The sequence below is a fragment of the Quercus lobata genome, chromosome 7, assembly GCF_001633185.2.
Source record: "Quercus lobata isolate SW786 chromosome 7, ValleyOak3.0 Primary Assembly, whole genome shotgun sequence".
Classification (NCBI taxonomy): Eukaryota; Viridiplantae; Streptophyta; class Magnoliopsida; order Fagales; family Fagaceae; genus Quercus; species Quercus lobata.
The window spans coordinates 19,853,889-19,874,122 of record NC_044910.1 but is presented as its reverse complement, the minus strand read 5'-3'; the positions used below and the strand labels follow the sequence as shown (position 1 = coordinate 19,874,122).

Genomic DNA, 20,234 nt, shown 5'->3' with positions numbered 1-20,234 from the left:
AGGTTTGACTCTCATAAGAAAGGTTACCTGGTAAAAACGTCAGGCCACTTCATCCACGGCTTAAACGCCATAAAATGTTAAGGCCAATAAAGGTGTAAGGAAGGGGGTGGAACGCCCCAGCATTTAGTCGTATAAAAGGGGCTATTCATTTGGCAGGGGATATGTCCTCGGACGGCTATTTCTCACACGGCATCAAGCCTTCGGTTCTTTCCTCGGCTAGTTCCGGGTGAATACTATTTTTTACGGGTCGGCCTTATTGTGCCAAGCACTTCTATTAAAGCTATGGCGACATCATTTTATTATCAAATATTTTGGTCTTAGTTGTCATTAATTTAGATGCTATATTATCGTGCCGAGCAGCATTTGTAGATCTAAAAAAGGGGCATAGAGACAAAACATGCGAAATAAAGTAACAATGATTTTTATTAATACGGAAAATTATTACAATGTACAAAAAGGGGCTCAAACGAGCCTATACAAAATGTGAACTGCCTAAGCAACCATTACATCTGTAGTACAGAAAAATAAACTGTCAAGCGTCTTTTAAACTCGTCTTCAAGGTTTCTCCAATCTCCGCCTCATTGCTGCTCATACTAAGAGAGGGACTCACTTTAAAAAAGAGAATGAATGAAGAAGAAGGAAATAGTAAGGAAGAAATCAATGAAGAAGATGGAGGACATGAGTAAAGAAGGAGGAGAAGAAGAGAGAGAGATGAAGAGACAAAGAGAGGAACAAAAGATAGAAAAGAAACAGCACCAGGGCGGAACTGGTGCTGGGAAGACAATAAGAAGAGGGGGGGGAGGGCACCAAGGAGCAAAAGAGGGAGAAGCAGAAGCACTTAGCCCCTGTCTCCGTCCTGACTCCTAACACGCCGGTGCCATATTAGGTACGCTCGTGAGGAGCCGGATGATAACGATCTTGGGTGTTCTCGACTCAGTCACGTCGAAAGTTTGACGTGACGAGTCCCTGCTTCGGATTTTGACTGAAAGAAGGATGAGGTTGATCTTGAGTCTTCGCCATCCTTGTCCTGATCGGGCCATGGTAAGCTTTATCGGAACGTGGCGTTTTTGGGAGGGGTGGGGCTTTTGCATCCCTTGTTGCTATGGTTAAGTATTTTACGATTAAGTGGGTAAACCAGTGACTAAACCGAATCCTAAGGGAGGCTAAGTATTCCAGAGTCGCAGGGGGATGAAAAAGGATTTTTGGTAAAAACAATAACCTCCTCCTGTCCTACTTATACAGAGGGCGGAGCGGGGAGCATTTAATAGGTTCAGATCTCCGAAGGAATCAGCGAACCCAAACACGCCGGTTCCACTTCTCCACCCCATCAAAATAAACCGTCGAATTAAAGTAATCTCGTGAATAGTGATTATTAAAAGCACGTTTTGGGATACCCAAGCGGTAAGAGCGCATCAAGCGCGAAATCAAAAGGCTACCTCATAGACCGGCGCGTTTCTTGGACAAATGAGAAGCCGCCAGCATCATTAAAAGGCCAAATTGATTGGGCCGTAGGAAGAGGTTTGGCATCACCAAAACCCCCCTTTCCAACCAGGAGGTTGGACAGCCGGGTTTTGAGGGGCTATTGTGGGGCCCAAACGATTTACGGGCTGGGCCCATCTACCTGGGGAAAATCCGAAGGCCCAAGCCGAGGAGGGCTATGGCCCAAACTCGACCAAATAGCCTATGGACATCGCCGAGGACGGCTCAGTCCTTGGCAGACCCAAAGTTCCCCCCCTGAAAGGAGGGCAGAAACGGTATAGGACCGAAACCAGGACAAAAGATCTAAAATATCCAGGGAAAGCTGCCCTTACTGCCATTCAATGCTCTGAACCTGACAGAGCCGCAGTTTTTGACTTTTACAACCACCCCCAACGACTTTGAATATGGGCTGATGGGACAAGTATCAATTTTGGAAAGATTGACCCTATACGTGGACGAAGGACAATGAACGCAGGCGAATATAAAAGGAAAAAGAAGTAACCTAATAGGGGGGTTGGGAAAAATGGCCAGAAACCAGAGCCTCCCAGCCCACCTCCAGGAGAAAGACTCCAGGGGTGTAGGAAAGCTTAAGTTCATACGAACACCGCGAAAAACCCACCGCCTATCGAACAAGGCCTAGCCTTCCAACCCACGCTCTACAAATGATATTGTTAGGGGCCTTTTCACGTGCGAACCCGACACTGTTACGGTCCGCCACGAAACGCGTCCTTACAATAACAATTCACAATTATTATCTGTGAAATTCTACTAAATCTAACAAAAAATAAATTAATAAATTGGTTAAATAGTGTCTCCTAAATTGAATGAGAATAAGTGAATGAGATCATTTAGCTTAATTATAGTTTGTTACGTTCAATATCTTTACATACAAAATATTTGAATAGGAACAATGTAAAAAAGATGCTCATTAGTTTAGAGAAAAAAATAATAGTAAAAATCTAAACAATTTAATTTGTATGGAAAGCTAATAAAAGCAAAATCCAATTTTGATTCTAATTGAATTTTCACTAAATTTTGGTTTTAAAAAGCAATATATATATATATATATATATCCAATTTTGATTCTAATTGAATTTTCACTAAACTTTGGTTTAAAAAAGCAATATATATATATATATATATATATATATTACCTAGTTATTAGTAATGGACCGTTTTGATTCTAATTGCATAAATGACTTGTAAATTTGAATTGTTTTTAGTTATACAAAAAAAAAAGACTCATAAATATAAAATCTTTCAAACTCTCTCTTCTTTTAATTTTATATTTAGAGTTAGATATATATATGATTATGTTTTTTATGGTTTATTTATATTGGACTTCTCGTTTTCTACACTAAATAAACTTATTTGGCACAAAAATTAAAAAAACTTAGATTAAATGGGACACGTGACGTAAAATTAAACTCTAATTGAAATCCAAATTTTACACTAAATTAACTCGGCACAAAAATTTAAAAACTTATATAAAATGAGACATATGACACAAAATTAGTCTCTAATTTGAATTCCAATTTAAAATCTAATTGGATTTTTTTTCTTAGTTTTGCCTATATATATAAACTAGCGTGTAACCCATGAAAACGCATGGATATATTTAAAATTAAATGCAATTTTTATAATACAACTATAAATAATTAGTCAAAATATTATTTTAAAAAATAGCGTGTAACACATGCATAAATGCATACATATAGTTAAATTTAAAATTAAACATAATTTTTATCATAAAAATATAGATAATTAGCCAAATTATTTTTAAAAAAAGTAAATGTAGTTAGTCACATATTAAAATTCTTACCTAAATTTAATAATACTTATGATCAATTTTTTTCTAATTTTTAATAAGATAGAACATGTGGTAATTTTTGTTGTGTGGTGATTTTTATTGAGTATATGTAATTGTTTTATATATATATATATATATATATATATATATTGTAAGGACGCGTTTCGTGGCGGACCGTAACAGTGTCGGGTTCGCACGTGAAAAGGCCCCTAACAATATCATTTGTAGAGCGTGGGTTGGAAGGCTAGGCCTTGTTCGATAGGCGGTGGGTTTTTCGCGGTGTTCGTATGAACTTAAGCTTTCCTACACCCCTGGAGTCTTTCTCCTGGAGGTGGGCTGGGAGGCTCTGGTTTCTGGCCATTTTTCCCAACCCCCCTATTAGGTTACTTCTTTTTCCTTTTATATTCGCCTGCGTTCATTGTCCTTCGTCCACGTATAGGGTCAATCTTTCCAAAATTGATACTTGTCCCATCAGCCCATATTCAAAGTCGTTGGGGGTGGTTGTAAAAGTCAAAAACTGCGGCTCTGTCAGGTTCAGAGCATTGAATGGCAGTAAGGGCAGCTTTCCCTGGATATTTTAGATCTTTTGTCCTGGTTTCGGTCCTATACCGTTTCTGCCCTCCTTTCAGGGGGGGAACTTTGGGTCTGCCGAGGACTGAGCCGTCCTCGGCGATGTCCATAGGCTATTTGGTCGAGTTTGGGCCATAGCCCTCCTCGGCTTGGGCCTTCGGATTTTCCCCAGGTAGATGGGTCCGGCCCGTAAATCGTTTGGGCCCCACAGTTATTGTATATGTAGTGTTCAATAGTGATTTTCAAAATGACAAAATTTAGCTACAAAATTGATTATAGCCTTAGACTATGACATCTTCTTCTTATATCCTTCATGCTTGTAAAATTTCTAGAAAATTAAAGATCAATAGTTATGTCATTAATAAATTGTTTAAATTGCAAGTTTTTGTAGTTTAAAATTATGCATAAAATATAAGCTTATATATTATATAATAAATAATATCCAATTGACACAAAATTTGACATGCATATTAAAAGCGTAAAGAATATGCAATTCAACAGTTAGATTTTCAAAATATCTAGTAATATTTATTCTATTAAGTAAATTTGTAACCTTAGGATACAACCAAATTTGTAGCTATATTTTGTTCTTTTCAAAAACTATTTTAGTACCTCCAAATGTCCTGGTCAAACTATATCCTATATGTTTAATAACTCAAATCAACATCAATAGCACAACTACAATTTATCATTTTCGTGCATAAACACGAGTTACATACTAGTGGAAAATAAACAAAAAGATAACTATTTTCCAATTTAAACCAATCAACCATTAACAGCATATAAAAACCAAAAAGCATATCTATTTTAAATGGGAGTTATTTTATGTACACAATAGAGTGTCATAACATTTTCATAACAATTGAGACTTCAATCTCTCATAGGTCAAAATAAATTAAAATAATGAAATATTAGAATAGGACGCACCACAACTAATGATAAGAATTTTGTGAAATATTGTGTCATTTTGTTGTTTCCCTAATTTTTCTCTCTAAAAAGTAATAAACTATAGTCTACTCCCAAAATAATAAGGAAAAGACCCCCTGACACACCCCCCCCCCTCTCTCTCTCTCTCTCTATCTCTCTCTCTCTCCTCTTTTTTAAAAATAACTCTATCTTAATTTTATCTTCTAAAAAAAAAAAAATTCTATCTTAATTTTCACTTTTCACCAATATTCAGTATTCACAATACTTTTTTGAGTTCTTCTCCCCTATTATCCCAGAATTTTCCTTTTTTCAATAGCAATACATCCCATATTTTATAGAAAAAAAAATACTTAATGTCCTTGTAATGTATTATAACCCTAAAGCTTCCACTATTTAAAAATAAATAAATAAAAATTCATCCACCTCTTGACCTTATCACAAATTTAAAATTTAGGTTTTTTTTTTTTTTGGTAAACTTTTTTTTTGGCCATTTAAAAACTTAGAAAGATAGAGAAAGAAATTTTGAATTCTACGTATTCTTTTTAAAGCAATCAAGATATTGAGACTATACAACTTTGCACATTTAGATTGATTTATTTTCTCAATTTATTTTGAGCAAAAAATTAGATGTCTAAAATTTATGTATTTAGATAATTGCTTACTTTGATAGTTAGTAACTATGAATTAGTTATTTGTGTTTCTATATTTTAATGATATGAAATATACACTTATAGTTAACTAAACTAAGTATGAAAAAGTAAATTATAGTTTACGTTTATATTAGATTTTGATAGAAGATTAGAATTTGTTTATATATTTTATTATTAATATTGGTTAATATTTTATTTAGGAAAAATGTTAAAATTTATTTGGTTATTTTTTAATGTTCTTGTAATCTTGCTCCCCTAGACTAAAATGCTGGCTCCATCACTCTTTCATACGTTATTTCTCACCCAGTAAAAAGCCTACAATCATAGATTAGCTAGTAGTAATCTTCGATGGGAACTCTGTTCCTATCTTGAAGCATTAACAGGTTTGTCTAGTTACCATTGGAGCCCAAAGAACTATCAAAATTGATTATCTTAACCTTGAAATGATTGTGGGCAGAATTACAAGTTTCACATGGCCTATTCTTGATTTTCTTTCCCACTTAACGGAGTTAATCTCTCAAACATATATTTCTTGAGAATTCGATAAATAACTATCTTCCGATTTAATTGGTCGATATTTTACTATCTGAATTCTACTTTCAATTCTTTCCACGGAAATTTCCAATTAACTTATCAAAGTCACAATACTGGGCACATTTCAACGGAATTGACAGTCAGTTCTTGTTAAAATGGCTGTTTCTAATAAACCAAAGGTCATTCTTGTCTACGTAAAGGTCACTCTTGTGATGAGCAAAAGTAAAATCCATGCTATTATTTCATTATCTATAGGCGCGGCTAAAGTTTTGCATTTCCAAAGAAAGTTATGTCCTAACATATAATTCTGTTATCTCTAATTGAAATTTTTGCATTCCACAGGAAGCACACGCTGTTAACAGATTCTATCCCTCGCTTCAAACTTGCAATCCCAACAGAATGACACACTCTTGTCTTGGTTACGAGTGGGTTTTGTTAATATTCTTTCATGCGATTCTTCTGATGTCCATGAGCTCATGTTTGAAATCTAAAACAGTTCCTGCTCTGGCAAATGAGACTGATCGCCTGGCTTTACTTGACTTCAAGAATCGGATCACTCAAGACCCACTTCAAATCATGAGCTCATGGAATGACTCTGTTCATTTCTGCAACTGGTTAGGTGTTACATGTGGCCCTTCCAGTAAACGGGTCATGGCTTTAAACTTGACAGCTAAGAAATTGTCTGGCTCCATACCACCCTCTATAGGAAATCTTACTTACCTCACAGGAATCTACCTACGAAACAATAGCTTCTACAATGAAATTCCTCAAGAAGTGGGGCGTCTACGGCTCCTGCAGCTTCTCAATTTGAGCCGGAATTCCTTTGGTGGTAAACTTCCGACTAATCTGAGCTACTGTACACAACTTAGAGTGCTTGACATTAATTACAACGATCTTATTGGGCAGATTCCAAACCACCTCAGCTCATTGTCAAAGTTGGTGATACTAGATCTTGGCGAGAACAGCCTAACAGGAACTATCCCAGCTTGGATAGGAAACTTTTCTTCTTTGTATGCCCTTAGGCTTCCTGAAAACAATTTTCAAGGAAGCATACCTGGTGGACTTGGCCGTCTATCAAGGTTGGGATTTTTCAGCCTTTCGGAGAATAATCTGTCTGGTACCATCCCTCCTCAGATCTATAATATTTCTTCCATTTACACTTTCTCTGTAACTGACAACCAGCTACATGGAAGCCTCCCAACAGATGTTGGTTTTACTCTTCGTAACCTTCAAATATTTCTCGGCGGTGGAAACAATTTCACGGGACCTATTCCCGAGTCATTTTCAAATGCTTCTCAACTTCTGAAACTTGAACTTGTTGAAAATGGTCTGACTGGGACAGTGCCTCAAAATCTAGGAAACTTGCAAGGCTTGCTTTGGCTTAATCTTGGATACAATAGCCTTGGAAAGGGGAAGGATGGTGAATTGAGTTTTCTCAATTTCTTGGCCAACTGTACTAGTTTGGAGTTTTTGAATCTTCAGGTTAATAATTATGGAGGAGTATTGCCCAGCTCTATAGCCAACCTTTCCACCCAGCTAAGCGTTCTTCTTATGAGTGGGAATAAGATTCACGGTAACATCCCTACTGGGATCGAGAATCTCGTTAACTTAAATTCCCTTGGATTAGATAATAACTATTTGGGAGGTAGTCTCCCTCATGTTCTTGGGAAGCTTCAAGAGTTAAATGAATTACATTTGGAAAATAACAAATTTTTTGGGCCTATCCCTTCCACCTTGGGTAACTTAACTACGCTGACAAAACTTTATATGGAGGGGAACAGATTTGAGGGAAGGATACCCCCAAGCTTAGGAAACTGCCAAAATTTGCTTTTACTGAACCTTTCTCATAACAATCTCTCTGGAACAATACCAAAACAGGTCATGGGTCTTTCATCCCTTTCAATTTTTTTGGACTTGTCTTATAATTTTTTTATAGGAGCATTACCTTTTGAAGTGGGCAACTTAGTACATCTTACCAAGTTAGATCTCTCAAAGAATAAAATATCAAGCAAAATTCCCACCACCCTTGGGACTTGTATTAGTTTGGAGTACTTGTATTTGGACAGTAACTCATTTGAGGGAGTAATTCCTCAATCCTTGAAGAATTTAAGAGGTTTAGAAGATATAGATCTTTCTCATAATAAATTATCTGGGCATATTCCTGAATTTCTTAGCAAGCTTTTGGCACTTAAGCATCTCAATATTTCTTATAATGATTTTGAGGGTGAAGTGCCAAGTGAAGGAATTTTTGCAAAGGCAAGCGCAATTTCAATCTTTGGAAATGAAAAGTTATGCGGTGGTGTCCAAGAATTAAATTTATCTTCATGCTCAAGCAAACATCCCAAATTGAACAGGAGGCTTCTTGCACTCAGAATAATAATTCCTGTCACATGTATAACCATATTTGTACTTCTTTTGTTGTATTTTTTCCCTATGTGTTCTACTGTGAAAAAATTAAGAGAGGGAGCATTGACTACATCTTCTTTTGAAGATTGGCAATTACCTATCTCTTATGCTGAACTCTTAGAATCAACCAATGGGTTTTCTGAGAACAACTTGATTGGTTCGGGTAGCTTTGGCTCTGTATACAAAGGAGTTCTTTCTAGGAATGGAGCAATTGTTGCAATCAAAGTATTGAACCTTCAACAACAAGAAGCTTCCACAAGTTTCACTAATGAATGCAATGCTTTGAGAAGTATACGCCATCGCAATCTCCTCAAGATTTTCTCTGCTTGCTCTAGCATTGATCATAAAGGGAATGACTTCAAGAGCCTAATTTTTGAGTTCATGTGCAATGGAAGTCTAGACCAGTGGTTGCATCCAAAAACTGATGAGCAACATCAAAGAAACAAATTAAGCTTTATTCAAAGACTAAATATAGCCATTGATGTTGCTTATGCATTAGAATATCTTCATCAACATTGCCAAACGCCGATTGTTCACTGTGATATTAAACCAAGCAATATACTCCTTGATGAAGATATGGTAGCCCATGTTGGTGATTTCGGATTAGTGAAGTTCCTCTTTGAAGCATCTAACAATCCCTCCAAAACTCAAACCCTATCAGTTGGACTAAAGGGTTCCATTGGGTACATTCCTCCAGGTAATTGTTCAACCAAATGAGGCACAATTCGTTTCTTTTTTAATAGTATTTTTTTTCATATCAAACAAAAGTAGAGATTCTTTCAAAAAGTAACTATACAGTCATGTTTGAGACCACGTTTTTGAGTAGGGAAAAATGTTTCACACAATTGGCCACTTGAAAAAAAAAAAAAAAAAAAAAAACACATATTCACAAAGTTTAATGTTGGGATATATGTGCAAACAATGCATAATGCGCTAGTGGTTAAATTCTAACTTTCTGAGGTCTTAATATTATTGTTTGTTATTGAAAATGTATTAATGAATCAGAGTATGGGATGGGTGGCCAAATTTCAACATCGGGAGACATTTTCAGTTATGGGATACTCTTGTTAGAGATGTTCACTGGGAAAAAACCTATCGATGAAATGTTCATAGATGGTTTGAGCATTCACAAGTTCACTTCAATGGCTTTGCCTGAACATGTAATGGATATAGTTGACCCATCAATGTTCTTTGAGGAGGATGGAGAAGATGTTGGTGATGAGAGAAACGAAGATGACATTGAAGACAGAGCAGTAATTGAAGAAGTGCCCCATCTCAATGTTAGTAGCAAAATAAAAGATTGCTTGATATCAGTGTTTGAAATTGGATTGTCGTGTTCTATAACATCACATGATGAGCGGATGCCAACAAATGTTGTTGTCAATGAAATGAATGCAATTAGAGACACATATCTTAAATTTAAGAAGAGAAACAAAAGAAGAGTGAACTAGGTATGTTAACCCATTTTATTTTCATCTCAACAAAAACTCATTTGATTTGATTAATGGACATACATATTTTTCACTTGTTTGTAATAGAACAATAATAATATAAAATAAAAACATAAATGAGAAAATGAGAAAAAAAAATGAAAAATTGAAAAGAATATCTCTCTATTAGGATTGTTAAGTCTGCATGTGATTGTTTTGAGTTCTTCTAAGACTACAACAAAATGTCACAATATTTTCAAAACAAGTGAGATATCATTCCATCATAATTCAAAATAAATTGAAATAAAATAAGATTTTAGTAGGACCTACCACAATTCAAAACAAAGATAATGTAAAAATGTTGTGAGATTTTATTGTCTCTCTAGTTCCTAAACATTTCTGTACTGTTATTTAACACCAATGGAATAAAAGGAATAGATTTACTGTTTGTTCATGTGTTTGCAAGAAAGTAATTACGGTTCTTTCATTCTTCACTATTTCTATCTGTGACGTAGCTGTTCCGTTATTAATTCATTTATGTGATTGTTTGTTTTGTAGCATGGCCGGATTGGATGGAATTGAAGTAATGAACCCCCTTGATTGAGTAATATTTCTGCTGTGTTCTTTAGTGTACACATATGCTGCCTCAGCCATTGTCACTGCTTTCCATGTCAAAGGTTATTTAGATCAATGGCTCCCTGTTATTTGTCAATGACATTTCTTAAACCATATTACTATATTTATTGTTTTTATCATGGATTGTACGATTGCTCCTTTAATTGTAATATGTGTTTCATACACTATTCCTTACTGTTCTTCTTAACTTGGAAATGTCTGAGGGCAGGTTAGCATGTAATAACAGTTCATGGGACCTATTTTTGTGTCATTTTCTCTTCTGGATTGTTTTTCTTAATTTGCTTTCCATCTTAATATAGCTTTTTAATCACTAAAATATTACCATTTTTATAGAGCCATCCATAATATATAACTAACTTTTGATTTAAGTCCTCGATCTCACATGCCCTTTTTGTACTCGCATAGACTTATCAATCCTTTGCGTCTCAAGTCAGCCCATCGCAATGCAAGCCAGGATCATCAGGTCCTTTGGGCTCGTACAAATTTGATTGACATGGAAATCGAGGCTATTAACTGATGACCCGTCCACTCGAGGACAAGATTTGGTATTTCAGCTAAATCTGGTTATTATGCATGGTGCAGGCATGCATACTGTGCCGGCTCAACCATAGAAGCAATTGATGTAATGACTTAAGGCCCTCAAATAAAAGAAGGCCCCTCAATGCAAATTAATTCTGGTCCTTCACCTAGGAAAAAAATTTAAGGTGCCACTAATAAAAATAAATTGATATGAAGAGCAAAAATTAAGGACTCTTGAAGTAAGAAAATTAGGCCCCTTTGTAACCGATGGTTTATAAAATAAAATAAAAATTAAAACCCCTTTCCCAAAACATAGAAATTAAAGAGATAATGTTCCTATTTAAAATCTAAATTAATAGCTTTGTAAATAACTTCATTGATAGAAACTAACATTTATTAATTGAATCTATAGAAAAAAACATTCTCTCTCCATCTTAAATCTCAAGAAATCAAATATAGTACCGATTAGTATTTTTTTTCCCTGCTCACCTTGCTTCTCTCTAGTCTCCATCTTGATTCTATTTTTATAGAATTCTTCGTTGTTGGCTAGCTACTCTTCTTTGATCTTCATTCAGGTTTGCTTCTATTTGCTCTTCCTTTCTTTTTATTCTTCTTGCTACAAGGTTTTTTTTTTTTTTACTTGTTGCAGAGTTTCACTGATTCGGGTCTCTCTTTTTTTTGTTTAGGAATTGGAACGAAACACTCTCTAGTCATAGTCAACACCCAGAACTTTTTACTAAACTTTTAAAAATTTTAATATTTTTCTCCGAAGTACAAGTTGTAAATGTTTTTAGCTGGGAAGCATTCCACCTTTTTCTATGCTATGAGTTATCATGTCAATCAGCAAGAGTTATCAAAAGTCAGAATCCATGTGAATTGCAGACTTTTTTTTTTTTTTTTGAGAAACGTGAATTGCAATTTGCAAACTATAGTTACATCAAGACTATAGTTACATACTTACATGTTTACAGGACGAAATGGGAAATTAATCATAATTTCCCAACTATCTAGTTAGTAGTTAAGGTTTTAAAACTATTTTTTTTTCTAGCATCTCGAGTCTTTGAGGCTCGATTTTGGCCTATAAATCGAGCATCAAAGACTCGATTTTCATGCTCAAATTACGTCCGATGTGGCATATTTTTCTACATGGCAATTACATAGCAATCGAGTTTTAGAGACTCAATTTATAACCCTATGAAATCAGACCAGAACATCACAGCACAACCAGAGAAAAAAAAAACCCGAAAACAGAAAAGAGAGAAGATCGAGATCGGAGAGAAAAAAAACCACTAGAACATCAGAGAAGATGGAGATCGGAGAAAAAAAATCACCAGAACTCAGGCCGCGCGAGCCCAGGCCGCGCGTGAGCCCAAGCGGCGCGCGACCCAGGACAGCGCGTGAGCCCAGGCCGCACGCAACCCAGGCCAGCGCCAGTGAGGTGAGCTCTCTCTCCCTCTGATCTGAGGCTCTTGTGTTTGGGATTTCTGATCTGAGTCTCTTGTGTTTGGGATTTCTGAAATTTGTTTGCTCTCTCTCCCTCTAATCTGAGTCTCTTGTGTTTGGGATTTTTGAAATTTGTTTATGGGTATTTTGGCTGGTGCATGATACTTCAAATTTTTTTAAAATTTTTTTGGTTATAAATCGAGCCTTAGAGGCTCAATTTCCAGGTGGTTACCAGGATAAAATGGGTAACTAACCCTAATTTTCTAACCATTTAGTTAGTAGGCTCAATTATCAAACTAATTTATTTATTAGCATCTTGAGTCTAAGAGACTCAATTTTGGCCTATAAATCGAGTTTTTGAGGGTCGATTTTTATGCTCTGATTGGGTCCGAGGTGGCACTTTTGTGAGAGGCGTTCACCTGTAAATCGAGTCTCTAAGACTCGATTTACATCTACAGTACAAATATTTTCAAGTTTCAAGTGTTTGGGTCGTTCTTCTCCCATTCTCAATTCTCAAACTTCCAAAGTGCCAAAAAACCCAAGAACAAAATCAAATCAAACTGAAAACCCAAGAACAAACTGACCCAAGCCAGCGCGACCCAGGCTGCACGACGCTGGCCCAGGTCGCGCAGCCAGGGTCGCGCTGCGCGGCCAGGGCCAGCGCGACCTAGCCGCTCGACCTGGGTCGACGAGCTCGGACCACGGGTGACGCTGGGCGAGGTTGTTGCGGACCGTGATGAACGTCGCTAGAGAGATCAAGGAACATGCAGAACCGGTCCGAGTTCGGTGCTAGTAATGGCTCTTCAGGATCGCAGGCATATTGGTATTTGAAATTTGAAAGAAATTTGGGTTTTGTTTATATGATTTTGGGTTGGTGAGAGAAGCTTATATAATGGTTATAAATCGAGGCTTAAAGACTCGATTTCCAGCTGATCTGACGTGGAAAAAATGCCACATCAGACCATAAAAATCGAGTCTATGAGACTCGATTTATAGGCCAAAATCAAGTCTCTTAGACTCGAGATGCTAATAAATAAATTAGTTTGATAACTGAGCCTACTAACTAAATGGTTAGAAAATTAGGGTTAGTTACCCATTTTATCCTGGTTACCACGTGGTAAAGAAATGCCACATCAGATGTGATTAGACCATAAAAATCGAGTTTTTGAGACTCGATTTATAGGCCAAAATCGAGCCTCAAAGACTCGAGATGCTAGTAAAAAAAATAGTTTTGAAACCTTAACTACTAACTAAATAGTTAGAAAAATTAAATTAGTTAACTAGATTCCCCCATGTTTACATAAGCATTCAACTTTATTTTAGTGCTTCTATTTTCAACCTACATCAAGTCTTTTTTTTTTTTTTTTGCTTTTTTTTTCCCATCCATTTAGAAAGTCATTAATTTGTTATAGGTAGAGTGTTGTCTTAATTTAATAAAATTATAAGTTTAGGATAATATATTTTGTATTAAAATTAATTTGTTAAGCTATGTGATAAATAATTTTTTATTCCATAAAATTAATAATTTTTCTATTACAGATCATGTTTTATTTTAATTACAAATTATTACTAAAAGATTAAGTGATATTAAAAGGAAATGTTAATGAAACTTAAATGTAAAAATTTAATTAGTAATTTTGTATCTCAAAGAGAATGATAAATAGATACTAAATATAAAAAATAAATAAAAATTAAGTAAATATTATCTAATTAATATTTAAATAATTAAAAAAAAATTCTGCCTAGTTTTCGCCTAAGGCCCCCAAATTTGTTGAGCTGGCCCTGATGCATGCGATATATTGAGATAGTTACTTAATCTTATCTGTTGTGATTTAGTTCTGTTGGAAGCCATAAGGAGTGGCCCTTACACCAAATTTAAACACAACGTAGTTTGAATGAATTATCATTCACACTAATCTGTTGAATGTTATATGCATTAGATTTATAATTGAAAATACAAGGTGAAATATAAAACAGATAAAAATGACAATAATTCAAAATTGCCAACCGAACTAAATTAAAAAAAGATAAGATTAAATAAATATCTCAATACAGGACAAGATCCACAAATGTATGCATGAATTATAATGGAAAAGCCAGCCATTATGTGAGATGGTAAATAATGGCAAGTTTTGCAAATTTTCAATTCAATTTTTGTTTCTTATTAAAACTCCGACCACCAACCAAGCAACCAGTTTAAAAAAATTACATAAATATCATATTATCTATACCTATATCTATATATATAATATTTAAAAGTTGAAACTTAGCATTTTTTTTGTTGCTAAGCACTTATTAAGCCACATTTATATTCTATATTTATATCTATCTAAAAGTTGAAGCATAATATTTATAGTTGCTATGCTCCTATTGAGTCACATCAGTGTCGCAATTCAGTCCAATTCACTCCACTTCGGTCTATTCGGTCCACTCTAATCCATTTGGTCCATTATGGTCTAGTTAAGTCCACTTTGGTCTATTTCAATCAACTTTGGTATATTTGGTCATAACATTTGTATTCATTCATAACATTTTATTGATTTCTATTCATTTGGATAATTTAAAAATGTTGTTTAATTATAGCGCATATGTATTATTCCTGCACATATATCACACAAGTTAGCCACTATAGAATTGCATAAAACCCAAGTGTGTCTCATTGTTTTGTTTTATTTTATTTTATCTTTTTAAGGGTTGGGGTTGGTAGTTTGTTTTGGGTTTGAGTAATAAACATGAAAGCTATTTTAAATCATTATGGCCAGGCCCGTATAATGATCACGTTAATTAGTTAGGACAAGCAAACAGGGTTGCTCTTCCAGTTTCCCACATCAAAGAAGTGCATACATAGATCCAGGTTCAAATAGATCGAGCCCATCATAACGCAATCCAGGATTGCCAGGTCCAAATTTGATTAACATGGGGATGGAGACTATAAACTAATGAGTAATGACCCACGCACACTAGGGCAAAATTTGGTATTTCAACATGATTTGGTTATTATATATGGTGCATGCAAATCTGCAAATGCTTGCATTAATTATTATGGAAAGATTCTCAAAAAAAAAAAAATTATTATGGAAAAGCCAGCCAATAAGTGATGGTAGATAGGGCATGGCCAAGTTTTGCAAATTTTCATTTCAACTTACAGTCCTCCAAAATTTGATTTGGCTTATTTCATAATCCGATGATCCGATTTTTGCACTCAATATATCAGGAATTATGATTTATGATTTTGTTTGTGACTGAATTTTTGTTCATCTGACAATCAATGAGGTTTTTAACCTTATATTGTAAAATTATCCTTTCACTCTTAATTTTTGGTTAAGGACCTTTGGAAACTAGTGTTACATTTATAGAGAAATTTATAGGATTTTCAAAGTTTGATAGTTACAAAATCCTGACTTTTTAGCTAGCTATATTCAGTCGATATTTATCTGCAATCCTTTAGCAAACTCAATCAAAGTATGAGCAAATATTATGTTCATCATAATAAGTTAATAACGATCATATCATGGCTCTAAGCCAATTCAATTCTTTGTTTTTCATTGATTTTTACTCTTTTTTTTTTTTTTTGCTCAAAATCTAATTTCCCAACAGCAAGTTGCGATTAGGCCAACTATATATTACAAATTGCAGATGATATGCTCCCATTTATAATACATCTTTCATACACTATTTCTCCCATAGTCTCTATCGACTACGTAAAAGCTTAGTCATAGTCATATATTAGCTAGCAAAAGTCGATGAGAACTTCGGTACAAGATCCACAAATGCTTTGGGTGAATTATTATGGAAAAGCCAGCCAATAACTGATGGTACGTTATGGCAAGTTTTGCAAATTTCCAATCCAATTTTTGTTGACTAATGAGAAAACTCCGCCAACCAGTAGAAGAAAATTCCACACAAATATCTTGGTAGACTGGTTGTTTTATCCATAAGTAATAAAAATAAAATTCTAAACTCTTTTTTTTCTTCTATATGGAACCCCGATAGGCCAAAGTGCCAATGCCAACCACTAAGCTAATTAGTAACACATACTTAGTCCTTGACACTTCTTGATAAGCTTAATGAAGTTACTGAAAATTTATTTAGTAACCAACAAATTCAAAGTTTTAGGAGTAATCAGAAGATTAAATTGTAATAAAGAGCCAGAAAACACACACACTCTTTCCATAAAGAACTGTCAAGATATATATTAGCTAATTAATTATCATGCAAGTCTGAATATAAAAAATTATGCAGCGTTTTTGGGGTCTATAGCCGCGTTTCAAAAACGAGGCTATAGCCCCATTTTTTCAACGCTTTATTACTGATTGCGTGCAGTTGGTCCCGCCTCTAGCTCCATTGCTTAACTGCTAAAATTTTTTTTAATTAATTTTTTTTTATGTGTGTGTTTGCTATTGGGTAAGGACAAATTTATTTTATTTAAAAATTTTAAATTGTTTTAAGCTATTATTGGTAATTTTTGCTGTTAGACTAATTTTTTTGGACTTGTATATTTTGTTTTAAATTTTAGGTTTATAAATTTTTTATGCACCTTAAAATGAGAAAAATCCTAAAGTTACAAATGAACCCAAATGCAAAACAATAAGAATTTACTACTTCAGTAATTTATAAAAATGTTATAGAAAAGTTTGTGGTTATAGTATTACTCTTAAAAGAATCAATGATATTGTTAAGGGAGGCAAAGTGTTTTTTTTTTTTTTTTGACAGGGGCAAAGTGTAATTTTATAAAACAAAATTGCTAAAATTTATACCTATATATATACTAATTTTTTTTTCCAAAAAAATTAGGGGGAGCCATTGGCCCCCATGGTCAAAGTCTCCCGTTGTCCATAGGTTGGGTTGATAATTTCTCAACCCCACAAGCTCGAGTTGGGTTATAAAACCCTCCAACCCAACCCAAAAGAGGACTCATGCACAATCTTAGCTATATTTGCTCCTAAAATTGCAACTCTTCAATAGGGTACAACTCACCACGAAATGGTATAAGGGTGTCCATAATATATAGACCCACAAGTTTTAGTCATTTCATGCTTGTCGCCCTCTCATTCTTAAAGAAGCTTCTTCTTGGGACTTTCATTCCTGTGGGATCAAGAACTATGATTTTATTTACTTTCAAATACATATCGAGCAATGCATTCTGAATAAACCCCAAAATGAAAAGTAAAAACCAAATATATCATGGTCCAACAATATTGTGTGTGCTGCCATGATGATACAACTTTATTAGGAAAGCTTTATTACTAAAGACGTTTTTATTTACTTCCCTTGTCTTCTAGATAGAACTCTCTCCACTCCAATACTCCTACAGTGGCATTGGCATGAATAAAAAATTTCTATCTCACTCTTAATGGTCCATTTTATATTCCATTAACTGCATTGTATGTATGCCATATGTTTAATTGATGGAATATAAAATAAAACACTCAGAATGAGACAAAAAATTAATCTACCTTGCCAGAAACCAAATATCTTTGACAATATAATTGCGTTCCACACATAGTTATATACTCTCTTTGGATGCAAAATCTAGAAAAAGCTGGGCACTAAAGGTGACGGGCAGGCTGCAATACTCCAGGGAAAGCTGAGACCATGGTCCGGATATGAGATTTGCATTTCTTTTTGAAGAAACATGGCTTGGCTGCAAGATTCTAAATTGACTGAAGCATTTCTGAAACTTGGTGACAAAACATCCTCATCAACCTTAAGCCTCTTTGGAGCTCGAAATCCTTCCTCAGACTGTATTTCATTTCTGTCAGCTTCTGAATCAGATTATAATTCTTTTGCATTTGACTCTGACTCCTCACAAAGGGAAGGTAATGATATGGGAGAAATAGGCTTGCGAGGTTTTGTATTGGTTGCCTGGTTTCGATGTTCCTCTGTAATTTGGTCAAGGAATCTTCCTTGAGCTTCAAGTTTAAGCTTCAATCTCATTTGAACCTTTCATATATACAGATGAAAGAGGTTACCTCTAATGATAAAATAATAGATAAATGATTGAATTCACAATTTTTCTAAAAGTTTACGAGTTAAAACTCAACGATACTTAAATAATTAAATTCACTAATTTTCTAATCATTTTTATTTTTTAGAACAATTGGTAATTCATTAATTAACATACATTGATACAAAAGGTTTATTTACCCACCCCACCCCTTTTTCTTTAATTTTTATTAGTTCTTGCTTACTAATACGTATTGAGCAAAGTTGAGATTTCTTGAATACCTCAAGTTGATCACTCATTCGCATATGTACTTCCTTTTGCATTTGTAGCGCTTCATTAAGTTGAGCAGCACTGCAAATATTTAGAATCACAACATGGCTTGTATGAGAGAAAATTCATTAATAGAAAAGCAAAAGAAGGTCCTCAAACACGTGAAGGACTTGCAATGGTTGCACAATTTGCTTGGAACCACTCCTCATGAAATAGAGACAAATTTGAGTCTCTAGCTGGAGCATAATTACTACTCCCCCAGGGCTAAAACCCACTCTTCAAAAATAAATAAATAAATAAATAAAATAAAGTAAAAATCTCACCATGTTGTACTGAAATTAGGCAGTAGTTCTGATATGTTTCTCCTCTCAAACTTGCCTCCTATACAGGAAAAAAAAAATACTATGAAATAAAATTAAAAGAAGTGATGAAGCATAAGAAGAATAGGTTTTCTAATTCAGAATTTCTGATCAAGAAATAAATTGGATTTTTTAACACTTACTACTGGTCGACACTGGGATAAATTTTGAGATCCTGTATTTCTGGGACAAAAGGAATAATCCAAAAACCTATCAGCATACCTAAATGAAATTCCTCAACATGTGTTAGTATTATATTTTATACAATCACAGCAAGATTGCAACGAGGAACACTGCAGTTTAGAGAAAACACAACTGCTTCTTCTGATTATCCAAAGTCCCTTTTTTGACTAACTTAAGGATCCGCAGTTGCACTATACACTAGACGTGTTCCAAGATCCAAAACTGAAAGTTTTTTAAGCTACAATATGCACCACCATAAAATTTTAAATAAGTGATATTAAGAATATTACAAATTTTACAATATAATCTTATAAATTAATTTATCATCGTCACAAAAAAATAATTCAGACATTTTTTATACTAACGAAGGAGCAGCATCAACCACATATGAATTTGTAAGTCATTTATTGTACGTTTTTAGACCCCCTTAAACACAACCATATTAACCTAGTTATTTATGTTGGAAAAATAGTATGGAGTGAATAAGAAATTGATGTGTTCTATATTCACTTGAAGATGTTATTATAATTGGTGAAAATCCTTGAGTCTCACATTGGAAATAATAGAAAATATAAGCTTTGGGCTGGATATTGGGTTGAGCTTTAGGCATGTGTGGACTAGGCCCACTTATCCAATTAATAATAATATTTTATTATTTTATTATTGAGTCAGAGTCTGTGCACAGTAGTAATATCTGAAACAGTATTTCAGTTTGAAGTCACGTATAGTTTCATGATCCCTCATTCATGAAAAATAACTTTTTTCTGAGAAAACTCTCCTAGTGAGATTTTAGTTCATTTATTTGTGTTAAAGAGAGAGAAAGAGGCATTGAGTAGTTCATAGAGCACGACCCTGAGTGCTTCATCTTTGTGCTATTTGATCATTTTATCCTGAGAGGCAGACGTCCACGAGTCTCAAAGCACCACAGAGAAAGTGTGAGGGGCAAAATCTGCTTTAAAGAGATTGTGTAAAACACAAGACTTGATCTCATTGTTCATCCTTTCAAGCATCTGGTCTATGAGTCTTCAATTGTTTGCAGATTTCTTATTATTTATATTCAGTATTTGTTTA

At 34.5% G+C, this 20,234-nt stretch overlaps 2 protein-coding genes across 2 annotated transcripts; both read left to right on the top strand.

Moving 5' to 3' along the window:
- The first annotated feature begins 6,122 nt into the window (after positions 1-6,122).
- LOC115954008 (putative receptor-like protein kinase At3g47110) lies at positions 6,123-7,082 on the top strand. Its single transcript, XM_031071856.1, has 2 exons — positions 6,123-6,799; positions 6,877-7,082. Exons 1-2 carry the CDS (start codon positions 6,370-6,372, stop codon positions 6,990-6,992), a joined length of 546 nt encoding a protein of 181 aa, XP_030927716.1. The 5' UTR covers positions 6,123-6,369; the 3' UTR covers positions 6,993-7,082.
- Positions 7,083-7,461: 379 nt separating this feature from the next.
- On the top strand, positions 7,462-10,615 carry LOC115952617 (probable LRR receptor-like serine/threonine-protein kinase At3g47570). The gene is made up of 3 exons (XM_031069798.1): positions 7,462-9,073; positions 9,382-9,827; positions 10,365-10,615. The coding sequence occupies exons 1-2, from the start codon at positions 7,522-7,524 to the stop codon at positions 9,825-9,827; spliced, it is 1,998 nt and encodes a 665-aa protein (XP_030925658.1). The 5' UTR covers positions 7,462-7,521; the 3' UTR covers positions 10,365-10,615.
- The last annotated feature ends 9,619 nt before the right edge of the window (positions 10,616-20,234 follow it).